We start from the raw sequence: 18,300 nt of genomic DNA, 5'->3' as shown, positions 1-18,300 counted from the left end.
AGGTTTAGCAGTCCAGGCTAAAGGGATAGGAGGGAGTGGAGCGTGTTCTCTGGGACTGGGTAGCGTCTGGTACAGCGCCACACAGCAGCTTCTTTTCTAGAGCACATCTAGCTCTGCTCTTTCCAAAACGTTAAATCTGGAGGCAATATGGGTGTTGTTTGGCATCATGAAGGAGGAGACATTTCTGCTTAGCATGGGAGCATTGCAGGTGGCATGCCCAGCATAGAAGACCAGGACCTTTGGGAGATTTCGTGGTTGTTTTTTGTTTTTGTTTTTTGTTTTTGTTTTGTTTGGGTGGGCAGTTGGTTTTGCCTTTGGTTTGTTTTGTTTAAGCTTTTATTTTTTATCTTAAATTACACGTAAATGTGTCAAGTGGGTTTGTGCCCGTGAGTGCAGTACCCATAGAGACCAGAAGATGCTGCACCCACCCCCCAAAAGCTGGGGTTTAAAGGGTTGGGAGCCATTCTACCTCTTGTGCTGAGGAATGAAATTCTCTGGTCCGATGGAAGAGGAATTTGTGTTCATAAACGCTGAGTCAGCTCCCAGGCCCCTTGTTTTTATTTTTGTTTTTAGAGAAGGTCTCTAGCCCAGACTGGCCTCAAATTTACTATGTAGCCAAGAATGGTTTTGAACTTCTCACCCTCTTGCCTCTATCTCCCGAGTTCTAAGATTACAGGTATGTACCACCATGCCCAGTTTATGTGATATTGGGATTGAACCCATTCACTTTGTACATGTGAGGATCTACCAACTAGGCTATGTCCCCAACCCTTCCCTTATTTTTAAATGTCTTTTTTAATCTTTCATTATAAAATGGATAGTTTTTGCATTACAGAAAGTTTGGGAAATAGAAAATATATATTCAAATCTCTTGCCCCTACTTGTAAACTTTTAACTTTCATTTGAACATGCATGGTTTTAGATTTCAAAATTGTGCCTTGTTAAGACTGGGGTTTATTTGTGTGTGTTTGCTTGTTTTTGCAGTGCTAGGGGATTAAACCCAGGATCCCCTATACTGGAGAAGTACAGTACTCTGAGTTAATGCCCCAGTGTGATTGTTCCTTATAAAAGTATTTTCTCTTCTTTATAATTTAATATGCTTTGTGTTGTTAAATCAAATATTTCCAAGCATTTTATTAATTTTATATTGCCCTTATACTTGGATATATCCTGCATATTTATATAGTCAAATGTCTTCTGTGATTTGTTTGTTTAGCTGTTATTTAATACTCCCTTGGGGATTTTTATTGGCATACTTATTTACAAAGCGGTGGAACTAACAGAAATCCACAGCAAAGGAAACAGGAAATTAAAGCAAAAATGTGTAGATGATTCTCACCTTTCTTCACCATGAGAAAGGTGTGACTGTTACAAGAGGTGAACCCTGGCTTTTCTTTTCCCAGCTATATTCCATGTATTTCCCATATTACTAAATAGACACCATCTCATCGTTGTGTTTTAAAGACCAAGAGATATCCTTGCTGGGTATCTATTCAGGAATTAGACTCCAGTCCGTAATCAAGAATACAGCCAGTTTGTCCCAATGGGATTCAGGTTCCTATAGTTCATCATATTGTCTCTAGCTTCCTATAAACTAAGTGATTGTTCCCCTTCCAGTCCTGACCCTTCACCTAGGATTAGATTTTTGGTATATGGTTTTGAGTGAAAGACAGTGTTTACTATGAATATTAAGAAGGTGGCAGATAATGTTTCTTTTTATTTTCTTCATTGTATATTTTTACATTTGGCTGTTTAACCCATCTGTATGGCACTGGGTGATGGATGCCCATAACCACAGCATTTGGGAGTAAGAAGCAGGAGGACCAGGAGGGTCAGCTCATCTTTCTCTTCATGGAAAGTTCAAGGCTGCCTAGGCTATATGAAATTCTATCTTTAAAAAGAAATTGTGTATTTTTGCCATCATTTTAGGACAGAAATTCAACTTTACATGTTTCCTACAGTTTGCCCTCATCCCATCATAATTATTTTCATTATTGACCTTTGTCATAGACTAAGGCTTTCTGTACACTTGGGTCCGTGATGCATCTGTTTTTATGGAAAACACAAATGAAAGGCTTGTGTTCTCCACACACATGCCACCGCACTCTCAGAACATGAGCTCTGGCTCCTCCCTTTCCAGTTGCCATGGTTCAGACGCTGCAGTCCCTGAGAGACGAGAAACTGCTGCAGACAATGAGCGACTTCACACCCAGCAGCCTCCCTGCCCAACAGGAAGTGCTCAGGACCCTGGCTCTACTGCTCACCAGAGGCGACAGTGAGGTCAGCGAGGCTGTGACCCTCTACTTGGCAGCAGCCTCCAAAAATGAGCACTTCAGAGAAAAGGTGGGATGCTAAATCGTGCCTAGCAAGCCACAGGCTTAACAGGCATTTGCCGTTGACATACAGCTGGGCTCTAGTCCTGGCACTCACCCAGAAGGCTGAAGCAGGAGGATTGCTGAGAGTCCAAAGTGGGTCTGGAATGGAGACACCGAACTATATTACTGAGGTTGCTAGTGTCACAATTTAGATATGTAGGATTGTTAGTAAGAAAGGTATATCAGCCAGCAATAGCCAGGCTGTCATTGTTCTTGTTTCTTGACCTCATCGAGTCCCTCACTCAACTATGTGCCTATCTAAACTTTTTATCCCCAAGATTTTTTCTGCCGAAAAGTCATTAACAAAACATCGTAACCTAACCTTACTAACAATTCTACATATCTAAATTCTTTATATGGGTGGTGGTTGAATTATTAGTGTGCTCCAGCAGCAATGCTTGGAAAAAGTCAGTCACCGTTATTGTGAGTACCAGTAACACTGCCCAATGAGGGGCTAGAAACCCCCTGAGTGTTTTCATACAACCCACAGATTATGGAGGGATGTGGTGACCCATGGAGGCAACAATCAGAGCTGTGCTTAATAACAGCATGAGGCCCTCAGGACAGTAACCCTCCTGGGGCTATGCCTCTCCAAGGCTCACTCAGGTGTAGCTCTGCCAGAAGTGTTCCTTGAGTTCCAATGCTGCCTGTTGGTCACCTCACATGGTCTCGACATTCCCCACCCCAATTACCCTCCTTTGTTCCCCTGTCTTACAAACTGTTTGGATGGCACACAGTTGAAAATGTCTCACAGTATCTCTCCTTCACTTCCAGGCCTTGCTCTATTACTGTGAAGCGCTGACAAAGACCAATCTCCAGCTGCAGAAGGCAGCATGCCTGGCCCTAAAGAGCCTGGAGGTAAAGCCCAGTCCCATAGCCCAGCAGCCCCATAGCCCAGCAGCCCCATAGCCCAGCAACCCCATAGCCCAGCAGCCCCATAGCCCAGCAGCCCCATAGCCCAGCAGTCCACACTTCCAGAATCAGCCTTGTCCAACTCAGCCCAGTCCATACAGAGGCCCACACTCCTCTCCTGAATCAGAGACCCCATCCCTGGTGGCACCTCTAGAACAACTCGTCTGTTAAGCATAGAAGCAAGCATCACATGACATAACAGGTTCTTTCCATACTCAACCCCCTCCCCCCCCCCAGTAGCAGTGTCTCTGGCGTCCTCAGAGCTGCACCCTTTGGGTCCTCGCTCCCCTTTAGCAATGACTGCGGAGGGTTTTGTTAAAGTCACTAAATAGAGAATAACTGAGGTTGACCACTGACCACAAGAGCCAGCGTGACTCTGGATCAATGGTAGAAAAGTATCTTAATCCCCAAATGAGATGATGTGGTGATTTCCCCAATGTTTATTGTATATAAATTAGCATAGAAAAATAAAGCCTGCGCTGAAGTATCTCAGCTCGGTTCGTCGCTGAGTTCCCAAACCCCTTCTCTTTAAATTAGTTTGCAGGCATGTCAGCCTTTGATATCATGACATGACGTCATCATCTACAGGTCTCACAGTTGAGTTACAGAAAAAAAAAGCATACACGGTCATAAATCTGTGATTTTTGTGTCAAGCTACACGGTTAGCCTCAGCCGCACGTGGACTGCAGGCTGCATGTTGGGTGCCCCTGACTGGGGAGTGATGGTAACATGCTAGAGGAGGAACTTGTGAGCAGGGAGAGAGCTCAGTGCAAACACAAGGAAGCGAAGACTGCAGACTTCCAACAGAAGCGTGCCTTTCAACAGGCCAGATCGCTTGTGTGACCCACCTTTGCCACAAAAACATTAGGAGGGGGGCTCAGGAGAAAGAAGGAGAGGGTCACACCTTAGTGCTAACTAAAACCTTAGGTGGGCACATGGGACGAGGGGCAGGCCTGAGGGGACAGGAAAACAAGGGATTAATGCCACAAAAGGAAAAGTTAATGACCGGTGAAGGAAAACAACCGTGGGAAAGTTTGCCTTCCTTGTTACTTGGTCAGAAAATTCCCTTCAAGTGACCCAACCCCTCCCCAAAACATGTCCCCATTGGTTAAGTATTTATTTGGGCACCCTCCTGGTGTGCCGTGACTCATCATGGCTGAGTGTCTCTGCCACAGATTTCAGACACACGAAGTGTCAGGTTCTACGGGACTTAGGTTTTAGCCCGGGCATATCCCCAGCTGAGAGCACCACATCCCTGCTCAGTTTCTTTTCTCCCTTCTGGGAACAGAAGTCCTCTTTCCAGACCAACCCCAATTCATGAAAAGAATTCCACACACAACGTGTTGTGTCAATACAAGGGTTCTAAAATGAGGGCAGTGTTGGAATCAAAGGGCTACAGCTTATAGAACCGGCTGCTTAGTCTCCCTGAAGACGGGGTCTAAGTGTCCGGCACTAATCTGTTTTCTCTGGCAGGCCACCGAAAGCATTAAAATGCTGGTGACACTGTGCCAGTCTGACGCTGAAGAAATCAGAAACGTGGCCTCGGAGACCCTCTTGTCTCTTGGTGAGTTTGTTTATTTATGTGTTTGCTTACTTCTGATATTCTCCTGGGAACTGAAAGGCAATTTCTTACCCCTGCTCTGGACCCATTCCCCTTGGCTGTTTGCTCACTGGTCCTAGAGTAGGAGTCATCAATCCTGTCCACGTCTTGCCCTGCCCCCTGCTCTCTCTGCACAAGAACCAGGCGTTTTCTCCCTGTTATCTCCAAGATTCCGTCAGTCCGTTCCCTATTTAGAACCAAGGCTGTGTTTTGAGAGTGATGACTCACACCTGTAATCCCAGCACTGGAGAGGCTGAGGCAGGGGAATCACCTCAAATTCAAGGACAGCTTAGGCTACGCAGTGAGACTGTCTCATAAAAGCAAAACTGCTAGAACCTGGAACGCAGAAGCCAAATGGGAACTCTGGAAATCCCAGTGTGGCTGCCTGTGTGAGGGTGATGCACCAAAGTCAACGTCCCTGACTCTGCAGGGAATGCTGTGTACCCCAGGCACCCCAGGCTCACAGTGACCTCTGATCACCCTGCTGTCCTCGTCCCACCTGGTGTCATTTCATTCTGGTATATTCCCCCTTCGCCCCCACCGACCCCGCTACCCTGCTTCACTTTGTTTGGGTTTGTGTCTTTTTTGTTCCTTTGGGTAGACTTGGGAAGATGAGAGTGACAAGACTTTTTTCTTTCTCATTTACTTTATTTGGGAGGAGGGGATCGAGACAGGGTTTCTCTGTAGCTTTGGTGCCTCTCTTGGAACTCGCTCTGTAGACCAGGCTGACCTCAAATTTACAGAGATCTGCCTGTCTCTGCCTCCCCAGTGCTGGGATTAAAGGTGTGTGCCACCACCACCCAGCTTCTCCTATTTTAAAGACTAGGTGGTTCTATGTATCCCAGATTAATGTAACTATGAACTCACGATGTACCCTAAAAATGGTCTTGAACTTCTGATCCTCCTGCCTCCACTCCCAAGACCCAGCATTATAGGTCCGTGACATAGCCTCTGATCAAATCCAGGATTTTGTACACGTTAGGCCAGTAGCTACCAACTGAGCCACCGTGCTCAGCCATCAGGAAAACCTTTCTTAATGCTGCATAAAACAGGCAATCTTTGCTGGTAGGTCACACTTGTAATCCAAACATTTTAGGGGTTGAGGCAGGAAGCTTGCCACAAGTTTGGGGCTAGGCTGGGCTACATATTGAGTTCCAAGCCAGTGTGCGCTACAAAGTCCCCAGCTACACATATACACACAGAGAGAAGGAGGACAAAGGAAGGAGAAGAAGGGCAAAGAATTATAGAAAACTTTACTATGGTCACATATTCTAAAGTCTAAAACTGTTCCTCTAAAAGTCTTTAAGCCAGATACTGCCAATGTCTCCAGGGAGAAAAGCTACTCTGGTTTGACAATACATCTTAGTCATGTAAAGAAGACTCATGATTATTATAACTGCCATGAAAATCCCATTTATTCTGAGACCTTCTTTCTTACAGGTATGAGATTAATAAGACTTGGCACTGCCATTGAACACGCTATTATTTGCAGAGGAAGCTTCGCAAGCCTGTGTTTGTTTAAAGGATAAAATAGTTATTCTGTATGGCTGTTTTAGATATAGAAGTTATTTAATTCTCTAAAACATACCCAGGGTATTAGTGACTTAAAGTCTTTTATCCCTCAGGCTTCTGAAATAACAATGAAGGTTTGAAAAACTAAGCAATAGCCAGATATTTGGAAAGCACAGCCAGGGTATCTCTTTCCGTGGTCAACTGAGGAGGGGGACCTCATGGCCTTTGCCCCAAGACTCACATAGTAGCACTCCCAGCTGGATCTCCGAGAAGGATCACCACCTCTGTTCCACTACCACCCTTTCCACGCTGCTCACACCATCCACGCCTCACCATCATGGTTCAGGTTTCTTCACTTGCTGCATACCCAAGTCTTCAGGGAAGTCTACTGTCACTGTGCCTCTGCCCCACTCAATAAGGCTGCTCCCTGAGGTCTCCAGGGTGCCCCTGCACTGGGGTTTTAAAGCCTTCTGAGTGACTAAAATATTCAGTAGAGTTGAAGACCCCACCCCCAAACTCAGTGCTGTGACTCTTCCTCGACCCTGATTGATGCCCAGATGCTGGGCGGTAGTGGCGCAGGCCTTTAATCCCAGCACTCAAGAGGCAGAAGCAGGTGGATCTCTGTGAGTTCGAGGCCAGCCTGGTCTACAAGAGCTAGTTACAGGATAGCTAAAACTGTTACACAGAGAAACCCTGTCTCGAAAACAAAACAAACAAATTTTAATCTGAGACAGGATTCCATTGAGTTGCTTGAACTGGTAGTGATCCTCCTGCCTTGGGTTCCTGTGTAGGTAGGATTACAGGCCTACACCACCACACCTGACTTTTATTTATTTTCTTCTGACAGCCTCTCAATGTGGCCAAGGCGGTCTTTTGACTCTCTGTAACATGAACATTATCCCTGGCTCATTCCCAGCCCTCATATTCCTATATTGTAATCCGTTTTTTAAACAGTAACAAAATTTATTTTCAAAATGTTAGCTATATAGGATGTTGCTATGAGGGCCAGAGAGATGGCTCAGTAGGTAAAATGCTAGCTGCACCCTTCTGACAACATAAGCTTAGTCCTCAGAACCCATTTAAAAAGCTAGGCGGACACACATCTGTAATAACAATGACCTTCCTACAATGAGAGGGGAGGTGGGGGCAAGAGACTCTCTCCGAAGCTCAGAGACCAGCTAGTGTGGCATATGCAGCACAGCAGAAGTGAGAGGGACCTTGTCTCAAAGTGGAAGGAGAGACCTAGCTCCAGAATGTTGTCCCTGACCTCCACATGCATGTGGTGGTGCACATGTTCATGCATACATGCACCCACATGCATAATAAGTAAATAAACAGAAGATGTGGCTATAAACAAGACTGGATGGCCCATTGCCTAGAGGAGCGCTGTGTTTAGGGGATTGTTTTAGGGTTTCTGCTGCTCTGAAGAGACACCGTGATCATGGCAACTCCGATAAAGAAAACATTTAATTGAGGGGGTAGCTTACCGTTTCCAAGGTTTAGTCCATTATCACCATGGTAGAGAGCATGGCAGCTGGGAGGATGGTGAGACGTGGTGCTGGAAAAGGAGCTCAGAATTCTGCATCTTGGTCCAAACACAACAGGAAGTGAATTGAGACACTGGGTGTGGCTCGAACGTATATGAGACCTCAAAGCCCACCTTCACGGTGACACACGTCCTCCAACAAAGACACACCTCCCAATAGTGCCATTCCCCCATGAGCTTATGGGGACAATTACATTCAAACTACCAAAGTGTAAAGCTTGAAAGCCTAACTTTTAAAAATTAACTTTTACCATTAGTCATATAGATGTACATAATGTATAATAATATGTATATATAATATCATGTAATAAGGCAATATAGAATGTATTCAGCTTACATGTAGTGTTCAGTACACTGAGGTCTTACTGGATAAGAAGTCTTAATAAGTCATACTGAAAGCCCTAATGCATTAAACAAAAATTAATCTGTCATGTGCAATTAATTGGCAGCAGATGGCAAGGACTCGTGCTTTGTTTTGTGCCTTGCCTTTCATCTGCTCTTTGATGTTAACTCAAAAGTCCTTGGTTGGGGCTGGAGAGATGGCTCAGTGGTTAAGAGCACTGGCTGTTCCTCCAGAGGTCCTGAGTTCAATTCCCAGCAACCCCATGGTGGCTCACAACCATCTGTAATGAGATCTGGTGCCCTCTTCTGGCCTGCAGATGCACATGCAGACAGAACACTGTATACATAATAAATGAATAAATAAATTTTTTTTAAAAAGTCCTTGGTTGTTCTAAGTATTGCCTAGAAATCTATAACATAATTAAGACTCAAAAAACAACATTTTCTTCACATAGTAGTTAGCTAAGACATCGATACAAGGCTGAGGTTGTAGTTCAGTGCCAAAGTGTTTGGTCTAATATGCATGAGGCCCTGGGTCCAATCCCCAGGAACTGAGAAAAAAACTGTAGCCACAGCATAGCTCCACCATGTTATCCTGTGTGATGCATAAAGAGGTTAAATTCAAAGCGGTAATCATGTTTACTGTTCCCTGTCCAGGAGAAGACGGGCGGCTGGCGTATGAACAGTTAGACAAATTCCCTCGTGACTGTGTTAAAGTCGGAGGTCGTCATGGAACTGAAGTTGCCACGGCCTTCTAAATTTCACGTTAGCACTGCCTGACTGCTGTCCTGATGCCTGACGCTTGTCACGAGGGTGCTGTGATGTGGCTGGTGGGCACCTGGAACTTGCAGAGCACTGCTGCCGTTGCCGATGTAGAGACCTTAAGTCCAATTGCACTGTGCCGTCTCCTTTTCCTTGGCCCACAGAACAGGGCTGTGGGTTACTCACCAGACCACATCGCGTTGTGTCTGACAGCACTTCAAAGTCCGTCTGACTTCACTGTGCGGTTTGGAAACAGCCATCTTTGCCCCTGTTTGGAAGTTCATCTGTAAGCTTGAACTCTTGAGGCGCTCTTTGGATAAGTATCATATGCCTTGTCCCTTTTCTGCTGTGTTCTCAGAGGGCAGTGGTCCTTGAGCTCCCTACTTTTACTTTGTAAACAAAGCACAAAAAGAAATTTCTTCAGATAAAAGTTTTCTTAGAGAGCCTGACGAAATGATCGGTTCTAAGAGGCTAAGGTTTGGAGCTGAGGCTTTAGCTCCCTTGGCAGAGTGCTTGCCCGGTATGCACAGAGCCTGGGCTCTTCTCCAGCACCGCATAGGCTCGGTGCTCCGAAACTGGAGGACGTAGGATCAGAAGTTCAAAGTCATCCTCAACTACCTAGGGAGTTCCAGGACAACCTGGGCTACATCAAGCCATGTGGGGGAGGTGGAACCTAAGTTGTATATCTTAGCTTTTTATAGTTCCTACTATTCGTTTCATTTTTCCATCCTGAGAATTCCACATCATCTATCCGTATGGCTTAAAAGATTAATTGAAAAGTACTGCTTCATTAAGATTGTACCTACAGTACTGGGAATAAACAGAAGCCTTGAAGCTCAGGCTTGTGTTCTTTAACAAGAGCCATCTTTAGTGCACTCTTGGTTTTTTTTTCTAATTGTTATTCGGTTTTTGTTTTATCTTGAGACAGAGTCTCCCTATTGCAGTACTGACTGGCCTGGAACTCGATATATAGACCAGGCTGACCTTGAACCTGCAGCAATTCTCTAGCCTCTGCCTCCAGAGCTGGAATTTTAGACTCAAGCCACGAGGCCTGGTTCCACATGCGTGCTTTTTCCCCAAGACAGATACAAACCCCAGCAGTGTAGATTCAAAAAGACGTGCTGTTCTTTCAGGCAGGAACCTAGACTTTGGATGAGTCCTAACTGGGTAGAATAGTGGGGTACCGGAAGTGGCAAGGAGCCTGGGTAGCACCTGGCCTTGAGAGATGGAAACTGCTCCATAGTTTCAACAATGGCTCAGAACCAGGGTGGAGATTCAGCAGCTGACTAAGTGTGGAAGGGGAGGGTAATGCCAAGACATCACAGCAAAATGTGTGAGTGCAATTTAAACTGTATCCTGGATGTGTTTGTATGAAATACCAATTAGATATAGTTTCAATACATACATTCTAGTGAGACTTTGAAAAGGGTTCCTTTCATTTTAAAGTGAAGGTTGTTTGCCAGGCTTCTGGCCACATATTCTTTCAACTGTGAAGTTTCGCTGTACATATTTGTATATTTGTAAATATTATATATATATGCATATACCCTTCATTTTACACTGTACAGTTATAGTATGTATAGGCTATAGTCTTTGTTAAATGGTTGAAACGTCTCTTTTATAGGAAGTCAAATCACAGCTATTACAGGGATTTTGTTTGGTTTGTTTGGAATTTTAAACTTTGACTATTGCATGGATAATTAATTTCCCATCTTTTTATTCACCTCCGTGTTTAGTTTTGGTTGGGGAAGTGCTTTTAGTTTTGTGGTATTTGTATTCATCACTCTTTCAATCATGTAAGTCAAAATAAAAATTATTTTTAATTACTCGTCTAATGTAGAATCTGATATATATTTTTAATTTTTTATCTATTATTATGTGTGTGCATAATGTTGCATGGGGGCAGAGGACAACTTTGTAGAGTTTGGTCTCTGTCCACCTTTTCAAAGGCTCCCAGAAGCAAGCTTGGATTATCAGGCTTGTATAGCCAAGGCCTTTAGTCACTGAGCCATTCCGTGGTCCTTGTCTATTTTCCATATTCCCTTCTTGAGGTAGTATTTATACACCACCCCTCATTACCCACTTGAGTTTATTTTTCTGAAGTGAAAATCCTAAGGGAATTCTGTATCCTGATGTAAGTAGTAGACTAAGTACACAAGAGGAAGCAACTGTTTAAAACATCCTCCCAGGGCTGGAGAGATGGCTTAGAGGTTAAGAGCACTGACTGCTGCTCTTCCAGAGGTCCTGAGTTCAATTCCCAACAATCACACTGTGGCTCACAGCCATCTGTAATGAGATCAGGTGCCCTCTTCTCGTCAGCAAGCATGCAGACAAACAGAACACTGTATACATAATAAATAAATAAATATTTAAAAAATAAATAAATAAAACATCCTCCCAGACACCTTTAATCCCAGCACTTGGGAGGCAGAGGGATCTCTGTGAGTTCGAGGCCAGCCTACAACAGCTAGTTTCAGGACAGCTAGGACTGTTACACAGAGAAATCTCATCTCGAAAAGCCAAAATAAATAAATAAAAATTAAAAACAACAACAACAAAAACTCACAAAACATCTTCCCAACACTCAGGAGGCAGAGGCAGAAGCAGGTGAATCTCTTGAGTTTGAGGCCACCGTGATTTACAGAGTGAGCATCTGGACTACACAGAGAAACCCTGTCTCGAAAAAACAACAAAAACAGACAAACAAATAAAACTCTTCAGACTGAACCAGCAGCCCTCCCTTCTCCCTTTCCCGAGTGATAAAGATGTTCACCAAAGCCACACTGTGTCTGCTGTTGAAACCAGCCATTCAGTAAGTTCGAGGTCTTGTGAATGTCCTTGCCAGGTCTTTGTTCATTCTGCATTGTTCTGCGCCCTCCTCTGTACTAAGTATAGGGTACCATATATACTCGTGGTTTCTTCTCCCAATTTTTTTTAATTTATTTATTTATTAAGGATTTCTGCCTCCTCCCCGCAACCGCTTCCCATTTCCCTCCCCCTCCCCCGATCAAGTCCCCCTCCCTCATCTGCTCTAAGAGCAATCAGGGTTCCCTGACCTGTGGGAAGCCCAAGGACTGCCCACCTCCTTCCAGGTCTAGTTAGGTGAGCATCCAAACTGCCTAGGCTCCCCCAAAGCCAGTATGTGCAGTAGGATCAAAAATCCACTGCGATTGTTCTTGAGTTCTCAGTATTCCTCATTGTCCGCTATGTTCAGCTCATATTTGGTTTCTAGCCATAAATAAAGGACATTGAGCTTATAATTCATGTTCCTAGAGAAGCTAAATAAGAAGGTGAATCCAAAGACAAACACATAGGCATCCTCATGAATATTAACCTTCATCAGGCGATGAAAGGAGACAGAGACAGAGACCCACATGGGAGCACCGGACAGAAATCTCAAGGTCCAAATCAGGAGCAGAAGGAGACGGAGCATGAGCAAGGAACTCAGGACCACGAGGGGTGCACCCACACACTGAGACAATGGGGATGTTCTATCGGGAACTCACCAAGGCCAGCTGGCCTAGGTCTGAAAAAGCATGGGATAAAACCGGTCTTCTCCCAATTTTTAAAAAGATTTATTCATTTATTTGTGTGTGTGTATGTGTGTAAGTATATGCATACGTATGTGTTGGGCTTTGCACTCATGCACACACGGAAGCCAGGGTAAGTCAGATGTCCTCTGTCAGTCTCTGCCTATTCCTTTGAGGGTCTGTCTGAATCTGAGGTTTGTATTCATATGTCTAAACTAGAAGCCAGCAAGGCCCAGAAATCCTCCTCTCCCTGCCCCTCCTCGGAACTGGGGTTATGGACATGTGTAGGATGCCCTGCTGGGATCTGAACTCTGGTCCTCACAATTTTACAGGAAGTGCTCTTAATCCCTGAACTATCTCTCCAGCCAATTTCCTTCCTACCCCACCACACTTTAAGACAAGGTCTTCCTTCCTAGCGAAGGATGCCCTTGAACTCGATAATGACCTCAGTGAATGCTTCCACTGAGATTTCAGAAGGGAAGCCTGAAAGCCAGGCTTGTGTGGCCTGGTAGGAGTTCTGCAAGTGGTGCCTACCCACCCACCCCCAGCAGGAGGGCAATGCATGAGGCCTCCACTGAGTGAAGCCAAGGCTGCAATGGAAGAACTTACGTCCAGAATGTGGAGTGCCTGCCCAGGAAGCTGCAACTGTGAACAGAGCCAGCCTAAGGGAGCTGTCACGTGGACTGCAGTTATTAGCAAGGCTTTTTTGGAGCTCACAGCTCAGTGTCCAGTATGACGTCATGTTTTCTCAGCTGGAGTTTCGTTTACCTTCACTACTTCCCTCCAGTGCCGTCTCCTTCCCTTTTGGAATGGGAATGCTTACCCTGTGCCATTGTATCATGGGTTTACAATGAAGTTTGGCTGGGGTCTCAGACTTCCAGCTTAGACATCTGTGCAGTAGAACAACTGTTAACGCTTTAGAAATTCTCGAAGATGAGCTAAATACATACTTTCCCAGGAGAATGGGAGTGGAGGTTCCCGAAAAGAAGTTGCACTTTATGCTCAACCTTCTCCAAAGGCTGCTCAACAGGTCAGAAATACAGCAGTTGGGGGAAGGTTGGGATGTTGCAGGTCTAGAACCTCGTTATAAATTGCCTAGGGCTAGATCTGCCCCCTCTGTAGCCTTTTGTTGTCGCCTCTGTGTGTGACCTAACATCCTGGTGACTCGTAGGTCTTTGAGCAATGTACAAACTGACCCCTAGCTTCTACCAACCCAGAGACATATAAGACTGCACAGAGAAGCTGTCACCCACCCACCTGATGTTCCTACCACATTATTAAAAAAGTGTGTTGATTTCTGACATCCTCTGCTCTGTTACTATAAAAAAAATTTCACAAGACTGTTGGAACCTGATATTTGGGGTAACCTAATCTGTGTTCTCATATTTAGCCATGGTCCCTCATATTTAGCCCCAAAATAAACTCTCTCTTTTCCCCTTTGAGATGATAGCTTGTGGTTTTTATTCTATTTGTTGTTATTTATATTGATATCAGCATGAGCATTTGGGAATGCAGGTGTTTGTTTGTTTGTTTGTTTGTTTTGATACAGGATCTCACTGTGTACCCCTGGCTAGCCTCAAACTCATAGAAATCCACCAGACTCTGCCTCCCAAGCACTGGATTTAAAAGTGTGAACCACTGTGCCCAGTTGGTTTGTACCTTAAATCCCCCCAAAGGCTCGTGTACTAAAGGCTTGGTCCTCAACTTATAGTGCTACTGGAAGGTAATAGAATTAGAAGTGGAGCCTACTAGAAAGATGCTGTGGGAGCACATTCCACTCCTTCAGCCAATAGCATTTAAGATACCAGCCCACCTCTGAACTGATATGGGATTATTTTGTTACTTCCATCATCAGGAAGATGTTAGGTCACTGAGTGGGGCATGCCTTGAAGAAGACTGGGACCTTGCCTTTTCCTGTTTCTCTTTGTTTCCTGGCCACCATAAAATGAATGGCTTCATTCCATCACACAGTCCCTGCCATGGTCTACCTTTCTATAGGATCAAAAAGGGGCAAGACACGATGGCCCACATCTTTAGTTCCAGAATTCAAGAAGCAGAGGCAGACAGATCTCTATGAGTTTGGGGCCAGCCTGATCTACATAGTGAGTTCCAGAACAGCCAGGGATATATAGAGAGACCCTGTCTCAAAAACAAAAGAGGCGAGACAGACCCTTGACTCAACTGACTATGGACTTGACCTCCCAAACTGCGAGTTAGCACTTCCTTCTTGAAACTGTTCATCTCAGACATGTCACAGCAGTGGAGGAACACTTACTGGGAGCCTAGAAACCAGGTCCTCCCACTTCCCGAGCACTCAGCAGCACTTGCTGCATAGTTGCCGTGACTGGCATGGAAGCCAGGGAGTGGGCACCAGATGTGCAGCAGTAAGGACAAAAGACATAACAATGTCTGCCCTTGTAAGACTTATTGTCTAGCCAAGGAAAGATAATCAGGCCAAAAAGGGAAAAAAAAATCAATGATTGTAGAAGATTGGGCTGGAGATGGGGACTGTCTGTTGCTGTGAAGAGACACCTTGACCGTAGCTCATATACAGTTTCAGAGGTTCAGTCTATTATCGTCATGACAGGGAGCATGACAGTGTGCAGGCAGACATGGTGCTGGAGCTGAAAGTGCTACATCTTGCAAGCAACAGGAAGTCAACTGAAAGTCACATGGAGGGAAGCTTGAGCGAGAGAGACCTCAAAGCCAGCCCTAACACACTTCCTCCAACAAGGCCACACCTCCTAATAGTGCCATTCCTGTTAGGGCCATTTTCTGTCAAACCACCACAAGGACATATTCCTGCATTAGAGAAAATGTCGAGCGAGCTTGAGGCTCTGAGCTTAAACTCCAGCTCCAAAGGAGGGGAAATGTTGGGTTGCAAATTTAAAGGCCGGGAAAAGCCTATACAATGTGTGGTTGAAAACTTAACAGAGAAACCATGTAGAGTATCTCTGGAAAGAATATTCCAGGGGGCTGGAGAGACAATTCAGTGGTCAAGAGCTCCATTGCTCTTCCAGAGGATCTGGGTTTAATTCCCAGTGCTCACATGGCAGCTTGCAAAGGTCTAATGCCCTCTTCTGGCCTCCATGGGTACCAGGCACACATATGATACACAGACATTCGAGGCAAAGCATCCCTACACATAAAATAAAAACATGTTTTTTTAAAGGAAATGTTCTAGAGGCAAGAAATACAAGCCTTTGAAAAAGTACCATGTTTGGTGTTTTGAATTTTCTATGCCCTTCACATCCTTATACAAGCTCATATAACTGAAGTACACAGTCAGGAACATTTTATGATGTATGGGATATGTTTTGAAAATAGAGCCAAGAGAAATTGTCAGGAAGTTGGAAATGAAATAGGAAACAGGCTAAGAATGAGTTCAAATATTTTAGTGTAGGGATAAGTCCCGCCCCTTAGGGGGCGTGTTTGCCTAGGGCTAATGTATGGGACAGAAAGAAATATGAGTTTAGAAAACATCTTTGCTTTTCTTCATATCTATCATACTTTTCATTGAATATATCTATCATGCCTTTCATTGAATATATATATATGTATGTCTATATGATTAATGTTTAAGTTTTTCACAATGAACAATGAGTTTTTCCTGAAGTGACATTTGAAGTTTCCAGGAAGAAGATGGGGCCCCACAACAACAACTCCACCTGGTTGATATGACGTCATGATACTGACAGCGCTACTACAAGACCTGTTTTGGGTACCAGCTGCACAAGACGATCTCAACTCGGTTAGCTGAAATGCTGCACATCTTGTACAACATTCTGGCCAGACCTCCACAAAATACTCAGAGACTATTTGTAATTTTAAAAAACATTGATCTTGAAATTTAACCATCATTTTACTTTCACAGAATCCCCCAGAATGAACGTCGCCCCCATGACAGCAGGAAGTAATTCTAGAGGATGATGTCCCCTCTCCCAGTAAAGTTTGCCCCTGGGTTTAGGGACATCATTTAGGGGTTGGGAGGTTGGGGGAGGAATTTTATAAGCTCAGGGATCATTTTGAAAAAAAAAAAAAAAGGAATGATGGGATAATAGATTTATAATTGTGAGTTACTGTTTTTAGACAAATATATTGGTATCGATTCTTATATATTGATACAAAGTTAAATTATATTGACTATTGTATGCATGCATGTTTCTACCTCTGTTTAAAACATTTTTATGTATTGACATATATTGTATTGATATATATATATATAGTATATATTTTCCATATTGCAGTGTATATTTCTACCTCTGATTAAGATACTTATATGTTTGTGTATTGATATATATTTACCATATTGCAATGTATATTTGTACAGTGTTTATATTTGAAGGTCATTATGCTCATTTGTTACACAGTTGTTTATTGTATTAGTCTTTAAGTTAGATAGACATTGAGAATTATATAGTCATCTAAGTTTGTCATTTATAATTAGACTAATCAGGTTCTCTAGATATATAGAGATTATAGTCAGTATAGACAGATAGTCTTCAACCTCTTCAAAGAGCTGTAGAAAATGGCCTTTAATCTAACTCAGAGTTTCGTGATAGTGAGACACAATTGCTCCTGGCAACACTGCTCTATTCCCGAGAGAATGTTGAGCACCAAAGACACTCCACCTGGAGCCTTTCTTTTTGGCAGAACTGGCCTTTGGGCAAAGAAATGCCTATACCTCAACCACTGACAGAGATACAGAGCGTGCATCAATGGATAAAACAGGACTGTCATATCCTGCCAAGACAGGCTAAGATAGTTTTGAAAAGTTCCTTGCTTTTAATAATGGTATGTCAGTTATGTTAGGCCTTAGCCAAAGTTGTTTGACTCAACATTGCAAACGAGACTTTGGGTGATTGCCCAGGTAGTCAGTTGTCTCTGTCAATTGTTGCACATTTTGGATATATCTCGTTTGTTAAGTAATATTTATTCCCTTCTCAGATCTTTGACAGAGTTGAAGATTATATAATTGTAGTTACTCTCTACATTATTTAGACTCCTTGAGATAGAATGTTTAGCAAAACTTTTTATTCTCAATATTGTTTGTTATATCTATTATTTGTTATTATTATATATAGTTGTATTTGGTTTAGTTCTGTCTTATTTAGAGAAAAAGGGGAGATGTAGGGATAAGTCCCACCCCTTAGGGGGCGTGTTTGCCTCGGGCTAATGTTTGCCTATAAATTTGGCAAGCGTGCTCCCAGCCACTGCTTCTGCTTTCATGGTCTCCGCAGGAACGGTGGTTCTGTAAGTCTATTTCTCCATTAAAGCTGCATATATATTTTTACAATCTGTCTGCATTCGTTTACGCCATTACATTTTAGGCTGAACAACAAACTGAAAATATGGAATATCGACAGAAAACCCTAGAGCAAGAAGGAGGAAACCCAGGAATTATTTTAGACACGATAAAGTTTATATCCAAAGATCAAGATGGTGATTTAATATGAGTCTGGAAGTCAAGTGAGAAATCCTACTATAAATGTAAAATGGTGGGAGTCTGAGGCAAGTAGATAAGCAAATCTCTATGTGTTTGAGGTCTGCCTGGTCAACAAAGCAAGTTCCAGGCCATTCAATGCTACAGAGTGAGATTGTCTAAGAAAAGAATACACACACACACAACTGAGCACCAGAGCATAAGTCCAGTACTTGGTGGACTGACACAGTAGAATCTAGATCTCTGGGGTTGAGCTGGAGAGATGGCTCAGTAGCTGA

General features: G+C 43.7%; 1 protein-coding gene across 2 annotated transcripts in view; it reads left to right on the top strand.

Annotated features, from left to right (window-relative positions):
* Positions 1 to 10,870, top strand: part of Ripor2 (RHO family interacting cell polarization regulator 2) — an 85,244-nt gene extending 74,374 nt beyond the window's left edge. For both annotated transcript variants that reach the window (XM_041632832.1, XM_041632831.1), the window contains 4 exons: positions 2,141 to 2,343; positions 3,150 to 3,233; positions 4,761 to 4,851; positions 8,945 to 10,870. In XM_041632832.1, coding sequence (XP_041488766.1) covers positions 2,141 to 2,343; positions 3,150 to 3,233; positions 4,761 to 4,851; positions 8,945 to 9,045 — 479 coding nt within the window. In that variant the 3' untranslated portion in view covers positions 9,046 to 10,870. The remainder of the gene's footprint in view (positions 1 to 2,140; positions 2,344 to 3,149; positions 3,234 to 4,760; positions 4,852 to 8,944) is intronic.
* The last annotated feature ends 7,430 nt before the right edge of the window (positions 10,871 to 18,300 follow it).

Source organism: Microtus oregoni, unplaced genomic scaffold (assembly GCF_018167655.1).
Source record: "Microtus oregoni isolate MIOR12 unplaced genomic scaffold, Mior012 000042F_ref0000377, whole genome shotgun sequence".
Lineage (NCBI taxonomy): Eukaryota > Metazoa > Chordata > Mammalia > Rodentia > Cricetidae > Microtus > Microtus oregoni.
Note: the sequence above shows the minus strand (reverse complement) of the source record. Positions and strands in the feature narration are given on the sequence as shown.